General features: G+C 34.3%; 6 protein-coding genes and 1 pseudogene across 7 annotated transcripts in view; 4 read left to right on the top strand and 3 right to left on the bottom strand.

The window, feature by feature from the left end:
* LOC111828605 (acyl-protein thioesterase 2-like) overlaps positions 1-1151 on the top strand; it is a 3655-nt gene extending 2504 nt beyond the window's left edge. The window contains exons 8-9 of the mRNA XM_023776939.1: positions 878-968; positions 1065-1151. Coding sequence (XP_023632707.1) covers positions 878-968; positions 1065-1116 — 143 coding nt within the window. The 3' untranslated portion in view covers positions 1117-1151. The remainder of the gene's footprint in view (positions 1-877; positions 969-1064) is intronic.
* A 344-nt stretch (positions 1152-1495) lies between these two features.
* On the bottom strand, positions 1496-2958 carry LOC17898756 (annotated as a pseudogene).
* A 5518-nt stretch (positions 2959-8476) lies between these two features.
* LOC17897437 (late embryogenesis abundant protein 7) lies at positions 8477-9524 on the bottom strand. The gene is made up of 2 exons (XM_006306467.2): positions 9389-9524; positions 8477-9198 (listed from the first exon to the last, which is right to left on the bottom strand). The coding sequence occupies exons 1-2, from the start codon at positions 9443-9445 to the stop codon at positions 8683-8685; spliced, it is 573 nt and encodes a 190-aa protein (XP_006306529.1). The 5' UTR covers positions 9446-9524; the 3' UTR covers positions 8477-8682.
* An 824-nt stretch (positions 9525-10348) lies between these two features.
* Positions 10349-11302, top strand: LOC17896799 (late embryogenesis abundant protein 1). Its single transcript, XM_006305989.2, has 3 exons — positions 10349-10451; positions 10768-10914; positions 11011-11302. Exons 1-3 carry the CDS (start codon positions 10395-10397, stop codon positions 11125-11127), a joined length of 321 nt encoding a protein of 106 aa, XP_006306051.1. The 5' UTR covers positions 10349-10394; the 3' UTR covers positions 11128-11302.
* A 918-nt stretch (positions 11303-12220) lies between these two features.
* On the top strand, positions 12221-14625 carry LOC17897998 (biotin carboxyl carrier protein of acetyl-CoA carboxylase). Of its 2 annotated transcripts, none has more exons than XM_006305464.2 (9): positions 12221-12374; positions 12826-13023; positions 13165-13232; positions 13470-13529; positions 13661-13894; positions 13999-14061; positions 14168-14236; positions 14316-14361; positions 14453-14625. In XM_006305464.2, the coding sequence occupies exons 1-9, from the start codon at positions 12365-12367 to the stop codon at positions 14521-14523; spliced, it is 819 nt and encodes a 272-aa protein (XP_006305526.1). In that variant the 5' UTR covers positions 12221-12364; the 3' UTR covers positions 14524-14625. The 2 variants fall into 2 exon arrangements, with proteins under 2 accessions (XP_006305526.1, XP_023633087.1); XM_023777319.1 differs by having other exon boundaries at positions 12223-12374; positions 13156-13232.
* A 44-nt stretch (positions 14626-14669) lies between these two features.
* LOC17898594 (probable disease resistance protein At1g52660) lies at positions 14670-16166 on the bottom strand. The gene is made up of 3 exons (XM_006304514.2): positions 15386-16166; positions 14960-15298; positions 14670-14858 (listed from the first exon to the last, which is right to left on the bottom strand). Exons 1-3 carry the CDS (start codon positions 16164-16166, stop codon positions 14833-14835), a joined length of 1146 nt encoding a protein of 381 aa, XP_006304576.1. The 3' UTR covers positions 14670-14832.
* Positions 16167-17086: 920 nt separating this feature from the next.
* LOC111832451 lies at positions 17087-19893 on the top strand. Its single transcript, XM_023788782.1, has 2 exons — positions 17087-17181; positions 17560-19893. The coding sequence occupies exons 1-2, from the start codon at positions 17176-17178 to the stop codon at positions 19891-19893; spliced, it is 2340 nt and encodes a 779-aa protein (XP_023644550.1). The 5' UTR covers positions 17087-17175.
* Positions 19894-19942: the final 49 nt, after the last annotated feature.

Raw genomic sequence — 19942 nt, 5'->3', positions numbered from 1 at the left:
GATCATGCCGCCATTCCATTTTTAGAAGACTTAGAATAACAAATCATGTTTATATTTAATAGGCGAATTTAATTAGCATAAATTAGTAAATTGTTATAAATTAAGATATAATTCGTTGATTTTGCCTACCATAAATTAATGATTTTGATATAAACGATTTAGATTTAAATGATTAAGGAAATATATACATATTATGGATTTTAAATGATTAAGGAAATATATATTCAAAGAAAATCGAATAGGATAATGATTACTTAATAAATAATTCTTCAATTTTTAATATATAATGAAATGACAAAAGTTTATTAATAAAAATCTTACAAATAAAAAGTTATATTATCAAATGTATTTAAAAAATGTTAATATAGATTGATTTGGTTGGTCAAGTTAAAAATAAAATAGTTTAAAAAGTCAACTATATTGAATATTCCATACTAAGAAAACATGGAATGGTTTCTATTAAAACAAATATTAAAATACTCAATGTTTAAAATTTCGATCAAGATCTTTATAAAATATTTGAAATTAAGAAAATCTTGCCAGTTAAGCTAAATTTTAGGCATTGTATCTTACAAATAAAGTTAAATATCAAACGTAATAATTATCTTTCCTTTAATATAGAAAACCAATTTTTTTTTTATCAACTGAAAAATGAACGATGTAGATTAAATCTCTAAACCCGATTAACATATCCGTTTAGTTAGTTAGATACGCGTGTTAACCCAGTTAGAAATGATAATTATTTCATTTTAAAACTATAGTGTAAATTCATTGTGTACTTCAGCTTTAATAGTATAGATATACACAAAGGAATATTCCTATTCTAATAGATACAAATCGCAATATGCTAATTACTATTAGTTCTAACGTGTCACAGCTGATGATGTGATTCCCTCTGCATTTGGATATAGATGTGCTGACTCCCTTCGAACGGCTGGATTCCCAACCTTATTCAAACAATGCGGAGGGTCTTTAACATTGATTGCTTATTCCACTTTTTTTTTATTTGATTACATGTTTCTTAACATACATCTCTGAATTTGATTTATACCATGTGTGTGCAGGGATCATGTAATGAATGAGATCCGTGTTTGGCTAAGAACCATTGAGCTTTGATGATATGGTTATACTCTGCGGACCGAAGAGAACTGGGGAACAAAGTTACCGACCAATATTAATATCCATTCTAATATTTATTCCCTCTATTCGTTATGTAATAAGATTTTTATTGAAAGGTTTGTTTTTTTTATTTAAAGGATATTTCAAATTATTATTAAAATGTAGATCCGTGAGGAAGAAGATCCTTGATGAGATTATATATTAGTGTGATGCTCAACCCATGAATTCACCTCTATACTAAAAATGGAAAAGTAAAACTAAAAATCGAAGTAAAATTTAAAGTTGAAACAAATTTAATCGTGATTACTATATTAAGATAAGATAAAAGGAGATGATCTTATTCTTATAAGAAAAATCAAAAATCAAAAGTTACACGAAGAAGCAAATCTTTAAAACCCCAAACACTCTGATACGGTCAACTCAAGGCATGTCCTAACCTAAGTAGAAGAAGATACGGAAGGATCAAAGACTTTCCCTGCGAACAAAACAGTTCCGGTTTTGTCTTCTCTAATCAAGAAAAGAAACGGATGATCAGCCACAAAATCTACGGGAGGAGGAGGCAAATAAGTCATGCTGCCATAAACGCAACATAGAGCAGTAGCAGCCGCAGCTTCCGCACCACCGTCTTCATCGATCTCAATCAAAGCTTTATGGTACAGTGACACATTAAGCTCTATTTCACCAAAAGTTCTTGAAGCTTCAAACCCGAACTCTATCTTAAACTTTGGAATTCTGAATTCACCAACTCTATCTTTCCATCTCGGAATGTGATTGTCCAAGAATCCATCAGTACATGTCATTTCTTCCACAAGCTTATCCAATCCATCTTTCGTGTCGGGGAGAAAGAAGCACATTGAGAACTGGCGACGCTTATTATTATCGCCTTGTTGGTATGGTAGTTTAAGGACCTTGAAACCATTGTAAGCCTTAATATATTGTCTTTCGTAGCTTTTCATGAAAGGCACCATGTACTTGTTTGCCATTGACAAGGTGGAATGGTTTGTGAATCGTCATTGACTTATCGAATTTGTTTTCCCAGGCTCCCTTGAAGTACAATGCGTTTCCATAAATTTTAATGGTTTGGCTTGTAACAGATCAAGGAGGAAGCAGATCTTTGATGAGACCATTGGTGTGATGTAAAGCCCACGAATTCACTTCCTTGCGCACTTCTTCAGCCTTCAAAACAACAAAAATAACCATGAAGTTAATTTCAAAAACTTGACCTAATTTATTACAAGCAGCTCTTGACCTAATTTATATAAAGCAAATTTGAAACCTAAATCTATATGGAAAATCTAGAGAAATCAGAAACTAACATTGGATATGAAATCAACTTGAGCAAAATCAGCCTTGAAGAAATTCTCAAAGAGTTCCTTCGACTTGGGAGAAGACGGAAGTGATTGCTCGATCCAAACTCCATTGACTGACGCGATCTTTGGCCCACCTTTTTCGCTTCGGTCGACAAGTATGAAGGAAGCGATTTCACGGAAGATGGAGTTGATAGATGCGGGAGAGAAGACTAAGTTAGAGTTTTTGGCTACGGCAGAGATTACTTTCCCTGCACGGAACAGAGCAACGTCGTTTTGCTTCTTCATCACTTCGTCCATGGCTTACTTTGACTTGTTGGGAAATCGATAAGTAAGATTTAAGAGGTATGCGACTTCGTGACGATGATGACGACTACGTTTATTTATAGCAGCAAGATGAACTTCACAAATCACAATGACCGACCGACTCTTTTGACAGCTTCAGAATTAATTACGCTACTGTTATAAAAAAAGGGACAATTTGACGCTGTGTTTTAATTTTTTAATGTACACATAGTCAAAGTAACTTAAAAAAAAAAAAAATGAAATAAGTAGGATTTGGAAAAACAGAAATCATATGTTTTTTTTTTAAGGGTGTATTCAAATGGAATTCTAAGAGATTTGAGTTTTATTGAGTTTTTAAATAATTATGATGATTTTAGGGAAGTTTATATGACTTTTATAAAATCTTTTCAAATTTCACCAAAAACTATAAATTTTCCTAAAATCATAAAAATCATTTAAAAATTCAATAAAACTCAAATCTCTTAAAATTTCATTTTGAATACACCCTTAAGTATTTCTCTCCTCTAGAAATTGTTCTAAAAAATAAAGATGATTGGAAGGAATGTACAAGGCACAAAAGCTTGAGGATGAAAAAGACTAGGGTAGTAAGTGGAGAAAATTCTTCCTTGGCTAGTCGAGAGACCAGCAGCTTACAAGTGAAGAAAGGTTGGTTAGTGTGGGAGCTGAAGCCTGCTGGAGGGTGAACGATGAAGCTGAGTGAGATCTTATTCCCTGTCACGAACTCGAACCGAAATCGAGGAGCGAAATAGTAAATAGAGAGAATAGTGTAGTTGTATTGCTGTTATTTTCCGACCTCTCTTACAAATCATCCTCTCCCTATTTATACTATAATACAATGGCCTAGCTAAAGGGATCGCGGACTCTGCTCCGCTCATTATGCGATCTGCATTAATGATGTGTTTGACTGCTCAGATTGTCAGTTACGATCGCGTATTTACTTCCCCAGCTCAAGTCCAGTCCGACCTCAACGGGCTCATAAGGCTTCTCGTGGGCCTCGTGTCGAGGCCTTCAACCGGAATTGGCCCATTAACCCGAAGTGCTGATCCCGGTGCCCACAGTTAGCTCCTCTCATTAACTAGGTTAAATGTAATATAGGGATTTCATGCTCCACCAAAAACAGGTTGGCTAGGGTTGCTTGGGTGCTAAGAGACCATGAGGGTGGAGTTTTATTACATAGCAGGAGAGCTTCGGCTAATGTAAGGGATCGAGAGGAAGCTCACTTCAAAGGGCTTCTATGGACTATTAAGAGTATGAGCAGTCAAATAATGGATAAGGTGACTTTTGGTCTGCAAGATGAGAGGTTAGTGTTTGCCCTTCATTTAGATACAAATCTATGGAGGTGTGTCGTTTACGGGTTCTGTTATTGGGTGATTTTTTTTTTTTGTGGAAAACTCATATTGAGACGAGGTTCTTTTCTTATTGTAGACTTCAGCCGTATGTGGCGTCATGCCATCCTTTGTGGCTAGATAGTTTTTTTGCCAAGGAAAAGATCTTGTCCTCTGTTTGAATCTGAGTTTTTACTAGTTATGGCTCGGGTATAGGAGCTTATTTTTTTGTACAAGCGTGATCCTTTGAGGAATTGAGGCTTAGGTTATTCTTGAAGTTTTTTGGTAAAGCATTTGTCACTGGTTTTAACAAACTTCTTCTTACACATTCTTGGACATGCATTATGTGCTTCTTCTACATCAATTTGATATGATGTCTTGAGCTGTGAAATACATTCAAAAGCTAATATCTACAATGCATAAAGAAAACAAATAAAAAATAAAGACTCTCAAAACTACATTGTTAAACAACAAAAGCAGAAATTACCTCTAAAGGAGTTATGACGCAAGAGAAAGTCCATTTAGTCTTCTTCTTTACTTTGTGTTTGAAAGTTTCCATCATGTTTTCGAAATCCTTTAGGCAGTCAACAAATGTGAGAGTACTGTACTGAAAACTTTCACAGAGACTCAAATTTTTCACTACCTTAACAAAGAAAGTGTTTAAAAAACCGGTTTTGTTCTTCTTTACATTAATGACAAATCCTATGAAGAAAATCACTGCTATTTTCAAAAATCTTCATTTTCCTCTTCCATTGAGATTTGTTTTTGCTGCACGTCTGATATATTTATCTTTTTCCCGTCTACAAAATACTCTTCAGCATAAGTTGATATATACCCATCCTTAATGTGAACCACATAATCTGATGGGAGGTCAAAACAACATAATTCAGTTAACAATGCATGTTCCCAAACTGAATATCTAATGGGAACATCATTGAAAATAAATAAGCATTCATTATCCTTGATATAAGCTATCTTAAGATCTAGAGCCCACAATCCCATGAAATAATGATTATCTTCACTAGGCATATGGAATATATGTTGAAATTGTGGGTGTGTTCATGAGGAAATTACGCCCTGACCTCTCTGCATTGGGGTCTCACAAGTAGATTTTTATGTCTACCGAGATTGATCAAAGAACATTCCTCAGGAACACCCACAATTTAAACAAATATTCCATATGCCTAGAGAAGATAATCATAAATTCACGGGATTATGTTCTCTAGATCTTAAGACAACTTATATCAGGGATAATGAATGATGGTTTATTGTTAATGGTGTTCCCATTATATATTCTCGAGAACATGAACTGTTAATTAGATTATGTTGCGATGACTTCCCATCAGATTATGTGGTTCACACTAAAGACGAGTATATTTCAAATTTTCCTGAAAAATATTTTATACACGCAGAAAAAAAGAATTTTGACGTGCAGCAAAAACTAAACTCAATAGAAGAGAAAATGAAGATCTTTTGAAAATGGCAGTGATTTTCTTTATATGATATGTTATTAAAACAAAGAAGAAAAAACTAGGTTTTCTAGACATTTTTTTCCTTAAGGTAGTGGAAAATTTGAGTCTATGTGAAAGTTTTCCGTGGGATATTATGATATTTGTTGACTATCTAAATAATCTCAAAAACATTTTGGAAATTTTCAAACACAAAATAAAGAAGAATTAACCACTGAACTACATCTACTTATAGAATCTGTTGCCTCAAAATTTATATATATATATATATTAGGGTATTTACATTTGGTAGTCTCAGTTGACCAATTAATTAAATATCTAACATCCATAACTCAATATTTAGTTTTCTTTTTTCCAGACGTTTTTACCCCTATCTATAACTTACATAAACAAATAAACATCGATTCTCGTTCTCTTCTTATATCTTTCTCTCTCTTTATCTCTCACCTAAGCATATAACCTTTTCGTTATCTGATAATATCCACACATATTAACAAAAATATTATACTAATTAATGTGTTATCCCTTATCTAAATGTATCATATTTAGGGATTCAGTTGTGTTGCATTTTTGTTGAGTTTTATACTTTACTATCGTTTTATAAGAATTTCATTATTTGATAACAATCTAATTATCCGATAACATAATTGATAACGATCTAATTATCAGATAACATATTAGATAACAATCTAGTTATCCGATAACAATCTATAAATGCAACTTAGTTATCCGATAATAATCTATATAGCGCATCATCATTGGTGTCTCTGCACAATTGGATCTTGTCAGATATTTGCTTAGAGAATAATCATTACATGCTGAACTTGCAACTAAATTGGTATAGGGATAGCCACGTATTTTCACCTCCCCCCCATTGAAAAAACTAATTTTCAATTTATCAACTCTTTCCTTTTCGTTTTCTATTTATTTCATTGAAAAAACTAATTTTCAATTTATCAACTCTTTCCTTTTCGTTTTCTATTTATTTGAGCACATACTTTTAACTAACCCTATATATTATTTGGTGCTTAAAGCAAGGGCTTTACCAGCTTTAGCCCATGACCAGTCCGGGTTATAACAGTGGTTAAAATATACAGCCATTTATAGTTTTAATATTTTAAAATAACAAGAAACTCATATCCATATTATAATAAAAATTAATTTAGCTCCTTTACCACATCACAATGAAAAGCATAAGATGAGAAAAGAAAAATATTCTAAAGTGTAAGTAATAAAACTAACATGTCCATACAATTCTAAGATTTAATTTTTAGACGTTTTTTAACTATTGGCTTAATATCATGTTGTTGATAATATATTTGCAGAATTTATATGCATTACTAATTGACCTAAAAATAAAATAAATATGAAGACAATTTAGATAAAAGAAAATTACATATACCCTTATATTTTAAATATATATATATATATACATTCTTACCGGTATAAACTTCTTATAAACATAATAGCATATGCTACATACATAGGGCATACATATAGATATACACTAATAAAAATTTCTTTGAAATATTTTTTTATGTGTGATCTGATTTATGAGGGTTAGTGAGACGTGTGTCTTGCTATTTATATGAAAACTGTAGTTTAACGCCTATTATAGATTTATTATTTAACTGGGTAGTTAATGTACTAATCTTTATATCAATAAATATCTATTAGTTATATAGACTATATATATGAGAGTTACAAAGATGTATTAAGTACATACTAATATTTTTTTTTTTTTGACAACACTAATATATTTTATTATTTATTATGTTTTTAACTAAGTCATTCATTGAAATACTAATAATACTATGGAAGTTACAAAAATGTCTACATATAACAAAATATACAAATTTAATTAGATAAAATGTAATGCCTTAAATATGGATATAATTATTAATATAAGAGTTATGCAATATGAGATAGAATATGAAATTTAATAAGATATGTGAGAAAGTTCATAAAAATATATTTCTTAGTTTTTCGAAATATAAATTTATGAGCTACTATAATTATAAATATAAATATAACATAAGAATTTCATGCTAATCGCATTATAAATATAAATATGTATATATTCAGATCTCTCTTTAATAAAACTATATTTTAGTTATTTCTCTCTAAATATTTATTAATTGTATAACAATACTTATTTTGAACAAAATTTGAAATCTAGAATGACACAAATATGAAAAGAAAAGAGTATATATTTTTCCTTGTATAACCAAATTGGAAACTTAACTGAAATTTCTAATTATGGTTTGGCATAGATACATAATGGATTTGTCCGACTCCCCCTAGATGCCGATTTACGTTACTTCCTTGGGTGGGGAAATAATCAACTGCATGTAATATTAGTTAGCTTTAAATTTTAGAAAAAAAAAATTAAAGTACTATTTGATATGTCTAAAATTACTAGAATTGAATTTATAAAACTTTGCGGTCATTGCAAAGTTGACATCCGATCTAGAGATATATCTTTTAGTCTATATGTAAAATATGTTTTTTGGAGATCGACTCGGGTTATAACAGTGTCAATCGACATCAAACGTTAGTTACATAAACAAAAAGATTACTAACAGAGCCATACAACAAACTTGGATTCGAAGTTATTGTTCTTTAATATTTAAAGGGGGTTATGAGGTTTTAATCAATGCTATCAATAGAAGAGATCAAGGAACTGACACTGGAAAGCCTACTTAATGATTATTTTTAAAAATTTTGTTCCAAAAATTTGTAATAGGCAACATCTCATTTGTAAAGACTCCCAAACTTAATAAAATTTAATTGACGAAAAAAAGAACAAAAAAAACTCCGGGTGCGACATTACAAGGGTTTCTGAGAACATACAAGGTGATTTTGGAACTTTAATAATTAAAATACGACCCTTTTCTCTCTTTTGAGCCAACAAATGGTAATTATAGGAACCTAATCAGAGATGCCAAAATAAAAACGAAAATATAAAATTTATTCACCGGCCTAGATAACAAGGGCCAATATAAAACCATTACATAATAATACGTAAAAACTCAGGCCAAATAAACAACAAGTAGGATCAACATAATCTCACAAACACAACAAACGTTAAACAAAGCAAACAAAACATGAAAACTCAAGGACACACACAAAACAAATCTTGTTCATCTTCTTTAATTACTTCTTCTGTGTTTCATGAGTAGTGGTTGTAGTAGTAGTACTTGGGGCTGAAGAAACATGTTCTTTATTTCCTTCATCAGTACCAAGCCCCAAAGTGTGCTTAACTGCATCAGTAGCTCCCATAGCCATCTGCTTCACCTGCTCACCGGTCTGGCCCAAGATCCCACTGGTCTTCTCCTTACCAGCTTCAGCTGTCTCTTTGGTATATTCCGCTGCGTCTTGTGCCTTGTTCTTGATTGTCTCTCCGGTTTCCGACATGTGGCTTCCCGTTTTGTCCTTGGACTCTTGAGCTCTCTGTTGAGTTGTTTGTGCTGCTTGAGACGTCTTGTCTTTAGCAGACTGAGCTGTTTCATGAGCCTTTTGTTGTGCCGTTTGAGCTGTTTCATGAGCCTTTTGTTGTGCCGTTTGAGCTGTTTCATGAGCCTTTTGTTGTGCCGCTTGAGCTGTCTCTTGAGTTTTATCCTTAGCTGCCTGTGTTTTCTCTCCCATCATTCCCATAGCTTCCCCCTTCTCCTACAGTTCAAAGATTTGATGATTAAAATTATCATTCAGATGATTTTTCCTTTTTAATCAAATAATAACTTCACCATCTATACAAAAATATTTTAGTTTTTTGCAAAAAACAAAATATATATATATAACTGTTGTTTCCAAACAAGTATTGTAGATTTGTAGTAATTCATATAAAACATTTAGTACGTACCTGAGCCTTGCCTCTAGTTTCACCAGCTTTGTAACTCTGTTCTTGATGAGACGCCATTTTCTCTCTTCAAAAATTCGAAACCAAAATATTTTACCTTGATAATAAACCTTTTCTTAAGATCGTGTGTTTTTTTATGTGTTTGGAACTGTGATGAGTTGTCTCCGAGTCGTTCGTTAAGAAGTATATATAGCAAGTCTTGGTCGGCGTGGGAACAAGATATGTGTTACAGTATCTCGACATGTGTGTAGCTACGTGCCCCGATTAGGTTGAAGTGACGAAGGTTCGAAACTTGGAGTTATGTGCGAGTGTTATAAAGTTAGGTTTCTCGTTCTGAAGACCACCCTATGCTGATGTGCCACCTCATGGTAAAAACTAAATTAAGTCACAGAAGAAGCTAGAATGCTAGACACGTGGGTGACTCACGTTATCCGGATTATAATTACTGGATATTCATGTACTCAATGCATTACGCAACCGTCATTACGCACTAGATATTTACATTTTTCTTATAAAAAAGAAACCAAAATATACAACGTGACAGTACTATACAATAATTCGCACAATATTTTTACATACATTCGACAATATATAAAACAAATTTATTTTAGTTGGATCATACCAAGAACAAAACTCTATAAAGCCTAGAAATCGATCGGACTTTTCAAACCATACTACATGAATAAAATACCTTTTTAACAAGCAACAGGGCAAAAAAGAAAAGAATTGTCACCGACAAAAAAGGCTTAAGATTATCTTTTTGCCGGTCATCCTCCTTTATTTCTTGACCAAGCACGTTGAGACGTCCTCAAATTATTCACCTCCACAGCAAAAATTAGCAATGTAAAAATCGCCAATAGTAATGCGTAGATTTAGGATTTTTACTATAAAAAAAACACTTCTTGCGATATGTATAAATACTATAGTAGATGCATATCAATCCCATCAGGTATTCTACAAATTTACAATCTTAATATCTAATTAAGACATTCACAGATCAACAAAGAAGATGTCGTCGAGCCAGCAATTGAGACACGAAGCCGAAGAAGTCAGCGGTCAAGTTCAGGTACATACAAACACAAAATAACCACTTCATTCATTAGATGATTGCACCAATATAATGCATATCAATCCCATCATGTATTTTTTTTGGTATGTTTTTTTTAGCTAATATATCACAAATCCTTAATAAGAGTTTGTTTTTAATTTGGATTAAATATGTTAGATATCTAAAATCATGGTTTTTATGTTATTTGGACCGAGACTGAACATTCACAGTCTAGTTTTATGCAATATTGACAATTTTCGAAAATCTGATATTTGTGATGAACTAGATATATATGATATATCCAATATTTATATCTAATATATGTTAATTATAGCTGAAGAAGGAAGAGTACTTGAACAATGTATCACATGCAATGAACCAACATGCTGATCACCATACTCACTCACAGTTACACTCATCATCAGAACATGATCAGAACAGCCCTTCCCTAATTTCCCAGGCCTCTAGTGTCATCCAACAGGTTTTGTTTTCTTCTTCTCATTTTTTCATTTTCCTTAATTTAAATGACATTAATTATATATTCATTAACATATTTATTATTGGTTTTGGTGTGTAGACTGGTGGCCAAGTTAAGAACATGGCACAGGGAGCAGCCGACGCTGTGAAGAACACTCTCGGGATGAGTCCCACGGCCACAAACAGCCCTAGCAAACCCGGCTCCAAGAATATTTAAGAGGATTGGATCCTATATTCTCCAATACCAAGACAAAAATATTGTTTTATGATTTTCTTTTTTCGTTCAAATTTCTGAATTTTGGGTATATTATTGTACGTTGGAGACATGTTTACATGTCAACCCCTAGTGAGGGTTTTTATATTTTAAACTAGTCATATATATAATAAAATTATTGATTTCTTATTTATATCTAAGAAAAAAAAAATCTCAAACGTATTATTAGTCCACTCCAGCCTCCAGGGTTTTGTGTTTTGTTTGAAACCAATATTAATCATATGTTATATTTATTTACTGGTATAATAAGATTTATCTGGAACATCTTTTTCAATTTTCTTTTATAATAAATTTGGTAAATAAAAAATCACATATACCAATTGAACTAATGAAAATATAAATGACACTAATATATGTTAAAAGAATCTTTAATATATAAATTCATATATTAAAATATAATAAATTTCATTCAAAGTCTTTGAGTTAAATGACTTGGTGGGAAACACAAAAAGTATTACTATATTTTATTTTGTTAAAAGAAATATATTTTCATCTAAAAATAATGGGTATCATTTGTAGCGACGTAAAATTTTCAAATTTAAATTGTTGGAAAATAGTTGATTGTAAAAATCCAATGTTTTTTTCCAAAATTATTTAATATATAATCCGAACCGATCAGAATAAATAAATAAAAACTTAAGTTTTTTAATGTATATATTCTTAAATATGTGAGATCAAAATTTAACTCTGTCAAATATTCTGTATTCATGGGTAGAAATATACCAATCATTATATAAATGAAGATTTTTATAAAAATAAAATAAATAACTGAGGTATTTTTCGTTCCAATTTAAAAATGCTTGTTTCAAACGTCCAAAACAAAAATATATGACGGGCTTTTCGGGTCCCCATAATAATATATTAATTCCATAATCTGAAACCACGAAAAAACTTAACTGGAAATCTGAAGGTGTGATCAAGGGCTTTTTGGAGTAAAGTAATGGGCCTAGATACCAAAAATACCCAAATCCAGTTTACTCCATTTTCTTTCGCTTCACTCTGTTTGTATCGAACAAGCGAAACCACTGTCTCATTCCTCCTTCGGGTTCCTCAAATTTGATTTCGAATCGTCTTCCTCGTTCGTATCGTTTACTCAGCTTTTATTTTTCCAAATCTTCACCACATCACATCTCCTGCATTATCATTCATCTCTTCATCGGATCTTTCTCCTCTTCTTCCCATGAATTCCTGTAAGTTTTGAGGTTCACATTCGAGCTTAAAGTTTCAATTTTTATTTTTGTGAAATTGATCATGAATGATTTTGTTGTTCTCCATTTTCGTGAATCCTTCTTTCAATTGGGTCATCTTGCAATTTAGAATTTGATTTAGATTTGCGTTTGAACAAGCAGAGACAGAGAGTTCTTTTGCAATGTGATTAGTGTGTAAAAGAGAGAAAACAAAAATACGAGTCTTGAGTTGATGCGTCTTCGTTTCAAGAATAATGCATTATAAAGCTTGTTCCTTTATAATGCAATTGTTCTTCTCCTCGTTTCAAGACTATATATAGCAAAAACAATAATATCTATTTTCAAAACATGCTCCTTTCTTGTTTGTTTGAGTTTATAGTTAATGTAACATGTAGTGTATTTGAGCTCATTGCTGTATTGAGGAGTATTGATAAGATATTTGCTTCTGTTTCAGGTAGCTTAGGAGCTCCAAAACTTCGGATTTCTTTAGCAAATTTCAGTAGATTAAGATGTGGAAACTTGCTGATACCGAACAATCAAAGACTTTTTATTGACCAAGGCCAAAGCCCCATCAAGTTTCCGAGTCTGAGGACAACTCTGCGAGCTGTGAAAGCTGTCCAATTGTCTACTGTCCCACCTGCAGAAACATCTGGTATATTGTTATCTTAGCACTTGATTGTGTTTTACTGTTTGTTCATAAAAATAAATCCTTTCTTACAATGCTTATAGTTTTGGCTTATGGAATGACTCATTATTTATTCTTCTTTAACATTCTTTACTGTAGCTATTGCAGACGTAGAGGATTCTGAAGAGACTGAACCAACTATTGTGAATACTCAGCTCATTCCCAATTCCTCTGAGGTGGGTCTTACCTTCATGTTAAATCTCTTATATCCAAGGCTAAGTATCATGCACAACTGTTTTTACATTAGGGAGGTCACTTTGGAATTATATAGAATTCACAAAGCTAGAACTGCCACATTGTTCTTTCCATCTAAAAAGATATCTTTACTGCAACTTGATTATTATAATGCTAGAGAAGGAAAACTGTATGTCCTCATTTAAACTGAGTCATTATTTTTCTTTTCCATCTTCTAGGTTGAAGCACTTATCAGTGAAATCACTGATTCCTCATCAATTGCAGAGTTTGAACTTAAAGTAAGCAGCACTTATAATTTCTGAACTCGTATTCATTGTAGCTCAGTTCATTTGATTACTAGTCTCTGCTAAGTTTTCTTTCGCATCGTCTCTAATGCTTTTTCTTTCTCCCGTTTGCATATTTCTAATAGCTGGGAGGTTTCCGCCTTTATGTAGCAAGAAAATTAGCTGACCAAAGTAGTCCACCACCTCAGCAAATTCCAAATGTGGTTGCTGCAAGCGCAGCTCCTGAGGGGGTTCATACTAATGGCTCAGCCACTTCTTCGTCATTAGCTATCACAAAATCATCATCTTCATCAGACAGACCACAAACACTCTCTAACAAAGCTGCTGATCAGGGTTTAGTGATTCTCCAATCTCCAACGGTTAGAGACCATATTGACTTTGAGGCTCAGCGCTTGATAATTCTTTTGAAACGGACATGACACCGACTAAAATTTGTAGTCTCTCGATTGAATTTCTATTGTAGGTCGGTTATTTCAGGAGATCCAAAACCATAAAAGGCAAACGCACTCCTACTATCTGTAAAGAGGTACTCCTTCTCTTATGTTTTAAACAAGTCTTTGAAAATCTCCATCTTCTTGGAATTTTTGGGAATCTCTCAATTGATTATGTATTTGTTTTTGGCTACTCATCAGAAAGACATAGTGAAAGAAGGTCAAGTTCTATGCTACATCGAACAACTCGGTGGCCAGATCCCAGTTGAGGTAATAACAGTAATCATATTCAGTTTCTTTGCCGTTTTCTCTTCCTTGTCTTCTTATTTTTTTTTTTGTCTTCTTCCAGTCTGATGTTTCCGGTGAGATTGTCAAAATACTCCGCGAAGATGGCGGTAAGACCCTTTTCTTTATGCCGCTAAATCTTTCCTCATACCAACATGATATTCCTCCTCTGACTTTTGTTTTTTTTTCTCCGATTTGCAGAGCCTGTAGGATACAACGATGCTCTCATCACAGTTCTTCCTTCATTTCCTGGCATCAAGAAGCTTCAGTAAGAACTGATTTTGGTTTAATTATGTTTCTGTATTCTTCTTTGTTTTTTATTTCTCCACATAGACAAATAAGCTCCACTCTCTAAAATGTCGTTGTTGGTACCATTCTCTTTGTTTACTAAATTAAATTGGAACCCTTGTTTACCCAGTGAGACTAGAACATTCATTCTTATTATATATGATCAATGAGAAAATTACAAAGCAAATACACAATAGAAAAAAATCAAACAAATCTTTCAAAAATAACCTAGCCAGTAACTTTAAACAATACATCAATGTTTTCCCAATTTAAATACCACATCTCGGCTTCACCTAGTTCCTGTCCAGTAGTTTGAGAACTGTTACCAGAAATAAATAAGTTGAAATGATCATCAGTTAGAAACCATGAAAATGAAACCTATAGTTGATAAAATACTTGATCAAAGTTTAAGAATTTGACCTGAGAAGTTAGGAGGAGAGTTACTCAAGATGTACAAGGCGTCACGCCATTCTTGAGGAGTTTTCTTGGAGGCCATGGCTCGGCCAATGGTGACCAAAGCCAAAGGAAGACCATCACATTTGGCTGCAACTTCTTGAGCCACCTTAGCTATGTCCGGGTGGCTCTTCACTGTATCTTCTCCAACATTCTTCTTAAACAAGTCCCAAGCTCGTTCCCATGCTAATTTCTCCACTTTGATCTTCGTCTGTGCACTCATCTCCTTACAAACTTCTTCGCTGCACGTCGTGAACACTATCTTCGACCGGTTCTGTGCATCGGGTGGTGGAACTCCAGCTTTCACTGTACAAGAAAAACAGATTAACGTATACAACAAGTAATAAACACTACTGCTTGCACCATAAGTAATCCATTTAATAAAACCCTTACCAAGATCAACTTTCTCCCAAACATCATCAAGAAACAAAGCGAAACGTCTCTTACTCAAGATCTCAAAAATCTTGGCAGCTTTCTCTTCTTCGGTTTTACTCATCCACGTCCTATCCAAAAACCCAATCTTCTCCCTAATCGTGTCTTGAATCTTCTCAAGATTCAGATTCTTGGACACAAAGACCCACAAAACAAAATCAAAACCATTAGCTTTCTGTTGAAGCAACCTGTTATTAACCTGAGTCAAAACCGTGGTCTTTCCAACACCTTCCACACCGTATAAGCCAATAATCCCAGTGTTTTCCATCGTCAAACACCTCCAAACCAAACCCGAAACCGCCTCTAACCCAATCGTCTGCTCATCGCTATCCTTTACCGTCAATCCGCCTCCTCCTCCTCCTCCAATGCCTCCTCCAATACTCTCCGCAACAACCTCAAACATTCCTCTGCTCTTAATCTCTTGAACCTCTTTCAGCTTCTTGCAAATCTTCTTCTCCAACTTGTGGCTCGACGATATCAAACCCGAAGAAGAAGAAGAAGAAGAAGACATCAAGAAATATTCCTCAGCTTCTTTAATAACAGTGTCAGCTTGTCTAAGCCAAGACTGGACTTTGTCTAGCCGCTTCATCTGTTGCTGCTCCTCACAGATCTTGACTCTTTTCATCACGCTGCTCCCAAGATCTTTGAGTTCTTCGGTTGCGAGTTTCAGCTTCCTTACATTGTCATTCATCTTCCCAACGTAGATGCACCTAGTAACCAAACTCCTAAGATCTTTCCCCATATTTTCCCTAACGTAGATGATTGAAAACTGTTTTGTGACGGTATATATTATATATATGAAAGTGTTTGATCAGACTTCACATGGACTGACTTGCACGTTGTGATTTTTTTTGGCTATGTCTGGTAATGGTTGTTGGAGAATTTAAGGTTAATTAACTAAAGTAAACCTAGTTTAAACAGATTAATTCGGTGTACAAATTATTATATACTTTGTCCGTTTAAGGAAGTGATTAATACATGTTCTGATGAAACTGTGCACTACTTTGCCAATTAGCAATCAAATAGCTAAGCAGAGAAAAAGACTTTTTGTGAATTCCTCATTTGAGATTTATATATTATGTTGGTTGGTCACTCTTTGTGGTTATCATGTCTCTCTAAACTTCGAATATCATTTGATCTAATAACAAATATAACCATCATATGTAATGTAACTTAAGTCCGTCTGATCTGTCTTTTATTAAATCTGTTCATTAGTCAACTCGTGTGTGAATCGTAATTAGATATCTCTGTCGGAGACTATGGATACGAATTTGGGCTTAAATTTGCAACAATGGAATTGGGCCTCTTAAATTATTGGGCTCGTCTATATAAGTTTATACAAAGTTACAAATCCCTATTGCATTCAAAAAAATTCAGATTGGCTCAACTCAACTGCTTTGTTTAGTATTTTTCACGAGTAATCATCTCCCATGCCCTTTTTTCTAATTTTTATTCCACTATCTCCCTTTTTAATCTCTCTACCCCTCCTTCATTAATGATAATGTGTCATCCCCAAACTACCCCTGCTCCTTATTTTCTTTTTGTTTTTCTTTTATTTACTTTAATTAATAAAAAAAATAAACAAAAAAAAAAAAAATCGAACCTCTCCCCACGAACGCCGAACCCGAGCTCAGAGCTCTTCTCCGCCTCCTCTTCCGTCGTGGTCCGTTTTTGGTGCCGGAGCTGTCGATTCCGGCGACGTCGGAGGCCCTGCGTTTCTTCTTCTCTTTTGAGCTGTACAAAGCTCCAAAATGCAGGTACATTCTTCAACTATAAGCTTCATATAGAACTAGATTTTTGAAATTTGATTGGATTTTGGTTGAGAAGATAAATCCTTAGCACATTGGATGTTTGAGCATGGGTTCTTGGTTGATTGAGCTATTTAGTTGATTAGAATGACTTTTAAACCCAGATTCGTCTTGAATTGCAGAGTTTAGAACCCGAAATCGAAATTCGATTTAGAGTAGAACTAGTAAAACTAGGCACTGTGGTAAATATAGTATAACTAGTAAAACTGGTAATACTGGTACAACTCGCATAAATGGTAAAACTGGTAAAACCAAGTAGTACAGGAACTGGTAAAATTAGTAAAACTGGTAAAACTGATTTTGTTTATTGTATTTTTTTTTTGGCAGGATACAATGAGCGAAAGAGTTAGCATATATTTTAAGTGTGAAGGTCGGATGTATAGTATTATGATCAAGACAAAAGCGAGTGATATAACGTTGTCGATGCTAAAAGGAAGGATAAACAAGAAGGTTGGATTTGTTGAGAGCCATGTTAAGTTGGAGTTGAGCTACTATCCGCTAGTGGCAGAATCGAATGTGAGGGAAAAGTGTACGATTTATGATGATGAGGATTTGGATGTGTATTTGACGTCCTTTGATACAGAGAAGCGAAGATGTGTGTTGATTGTGGATGTGACAAAGGTATCGGAACAGCATGAGCAAGTGATTGAAGATGATGATGATGATGATGATGAGGCTGTTAGAGTGGACCAAAGTTCTGTTGGTATGAATTATCAAAACCAACAGACTAGAGATGATGAGGCTAACGCCATTGTTGCATACGAAGAGAAAGATAAAGGAAAGGGTGTCGAGGGGGATTCTGAAACTTTAGGACGTGAAGAAGGTGATGAGTATGTTGAACAACCACCTGTTGTAACACCTTCTCAGTTTATAGACCCATGGGAAGACGGTTTAACTTTGAGGAAATTTGACGAATTCCCAAACAAGAAGGCATTGCAAGAAGTGGTGGATAGAGCTTCGTTTGCTAACTGTTTTAGGTTTAAAATTGCGAAGTCGGATAAGGATCGTTATGTGTTGAAATGTTATAAAGAAGGATGTAGTTGGGGTTTACGAGCTACAAGAGTTCCACATACTGAGATTTTCTCGATCCGCCGGCACAACAATATGCATAGTTGCTCTCGGGCGAGTAAAAGTTCAAGCAACAGTAACAGGCGCGGCACCCCGGAATTAGTTGCATCCCTTTTGCATAATGATTATCCAGGACAGATGGAAACTCCACGTCCCAAGATTATCGTGGAACTTGTGAAGACCAAATTGGGTTTGAGTGTATCATACTCGACGGCATTGAGAGGGAAAGTTAAAGCCGTTAGTGATTTGCGTGGTACCGCGGAAGAAAGCTACAAAATGCTCCCTTGTTATTTGCACATGTTAGAGAAGGTTAATCAAGGTACGAGAACATATCTGCATTTGGATGAGAATAAGAAATTCATGTACTTGTTCATAGCTTTGGGAGTTAGCATCGAAGGGTTTCAAGTCATGAGAAAGGTTATAAGTATAGATGCAACATTTCTAAAGAACGGATATGGTGGTGTTCTTGTTTTTGCCTCGGCTCAAGATCCTAACCGGCATCATTATCCGTTAGCGTTTGGTGTTCTTGACGGTGAGAATGATGCGAGTTGGAATTGGTTTATGGAGATGTTGAAAACCGTTATTGGAGACTCCTCTGAAATAGTCTTTATGACTGACAGAAATGCAAGTCTCATCAAAGCCATAGCTAATGTGTATCCACAAGCTCATCATGGGTTTTGTATATACCATTTGTCCCAAAATGTTAAAGGTCATGCTTCGAACTATAACAGAGATGTTGTTGCATGGAGATTCATGGAGGTAAGCAGGTTATACACAGTGGCTGAGTTCGAAGTGGAATACAATTCGTTCAAGATAAGGTATACAAATGCTGCCAAGTATCTCGAAGATTCTACGAAGGTTGAAAAATGGGCAAGGTGTGTATTTACAGGAGAAAGGTACAACCTAGACACTAGCAACGGTGTGGAATCATTGAACAGCGTATTCAAAGACGTTAGGAGATACTCCTTAATTCCCATACTTGATGCGATTATCGCTAAATTCTCTGAATGGTTTAATGAACATCGGAAAGAGGCCGTGTCTGGTTCGGTTGCAAATAAATTGGTGCCTTTTGTGGAGAATTACTTGCACGATTTATGGGGGGTTGCTGAGAAACTAAAAGTGACTGAGCTAAACTCTTTTGAGCTGCAATACAATGTCATTGACAACGACGGGAAGCCTTATTTGGTGAATTTGGTTATGAGGAGTTGTGGTTGCAGGTTCTTTGATATTCAAAAGTACCCTTGTGTACATGCATTGGCCGCTTTAATAGAGTACCTAAAGACTAAAGATAGAACTAGAGATATACAAATGCATGAGTTGTGTTCTAGGTACTATTGGACCGAGTTGTGGGCGATGGCGTATTACCAGACAATTTTCCTAGTACCGGATAAGTCTCAGTGGAACGTCCCGCCTTGGGTGAAAGATGTTCAGATCATTCCGCCAAAACGCAAAACAAAGGGTGGAAGGAAGAGAACTAAAAGGTTTGCGTCTACTGGAGAAAAGCGACCACCAAAGAGAAAAAGAACACAAAATAAAAGGCGGCGGAGACAAGGACTACAATGGTTGTTATTCGGAGTTTCTAGTAATGTTTGATTCATGTTTCGTTAATTTTTTGATTCATGTATGGAACCTTCTGTTTGTA

Source organism: Capsella rubella, unplaced genomic scaffold (genome assembly GCF_000375325.1).
Source record: "Capsella rubella cultivar Monte Gargano unplaced genomic scaffold, Caprub1_0 scaffold_1, whole genome shotgun sequence".
Classification (NCBI taxonomy): Eukaryota; Viridiplantae; Streptophyta; class Magnoliopsida; order Brassicales; family Brassicaceae; genus Capsella; species Capsella rubella.
The sequence above is the reverse complement of the archived record's forward strand: the minus strand, read 5'-3'. Positions and strand labels throughout refer to the sequence as shown.

Bases quoted from the DNA above. Each gene is read 5' to 3' on its own strand.
- LOC17897437 (XM_006306467.2), bottom strand. From the start codon at position 9,445: ATGGCGTCTCATCAAGAACAGAGTTACAAAGCTGGTGAAACTAGAGGC. The intron at 9,199-9,388 runs GTACGTACTAAA...TTTGAACTGTAG, and splicing joins AAACTAGAGGCAAGGCTCAG to GAGAAGGGGGAAGCTATGGG.
- LOC17898594 (XM_006304514.2), bottom strand. From the start codon at position 16,166: ATGGGGAAAGATCTTAGGAGTTTGGTTACTAGGTGCATCTACGTTGGG. The intron at 15,299-15,385 runs GTAAGGGTTTTA...TTTCTTGTACAG, and splicing joins TTGGGAGAAAGTTGATCTTG to TGAAAGCTGGAGTTCCACCA. The intron at 14,859-14,959 runs GTCAAATTCTTA...TTCTGGTAACAG, and splicing joins CTCTCCTCCTAACTTCTCAG to TTCTCAAACTACTGGACAGG.
- LOC17896799 (XM_006305989.2), top strand. From the start codon at position 10,395: ATGTCGTCGAGCCAGCAATTGAGACACGAAGCCGAAGAAGTCAGCGGT. The intron at 10,452-10,767 runs GTACATACAAAC...TGTTAATTATAG, and splicing joins AAGTCAGCGGTCAAGTTCAG to CTGAAGAAGGAAGAGTACTT. The intron at 10,915-11,010 runs GTTTTGTTTTCT...TTTGGTGTGTAG, and splicing joins CCTCTAGTGTCATCCAACAG to ACTGGTGGCCAAGTTAAGAA.
- LOC17897998 (XM_023777319.1), top strand. The intron at 13,024-13,155 runs GTATATTGTTAT...TCTTTACTGTAG, and splicing joins CCCACCTGCAGAAACATCTG to CTATTGCAGACGTAGAGGAT. The intron at 14,062-14,167 runs GTACTCCTTCTC...GCTACTCATCAG, and splicing joins CTCCTACTATCTGTAAAGAG to AAAGACATAGTGAAAGAAGG.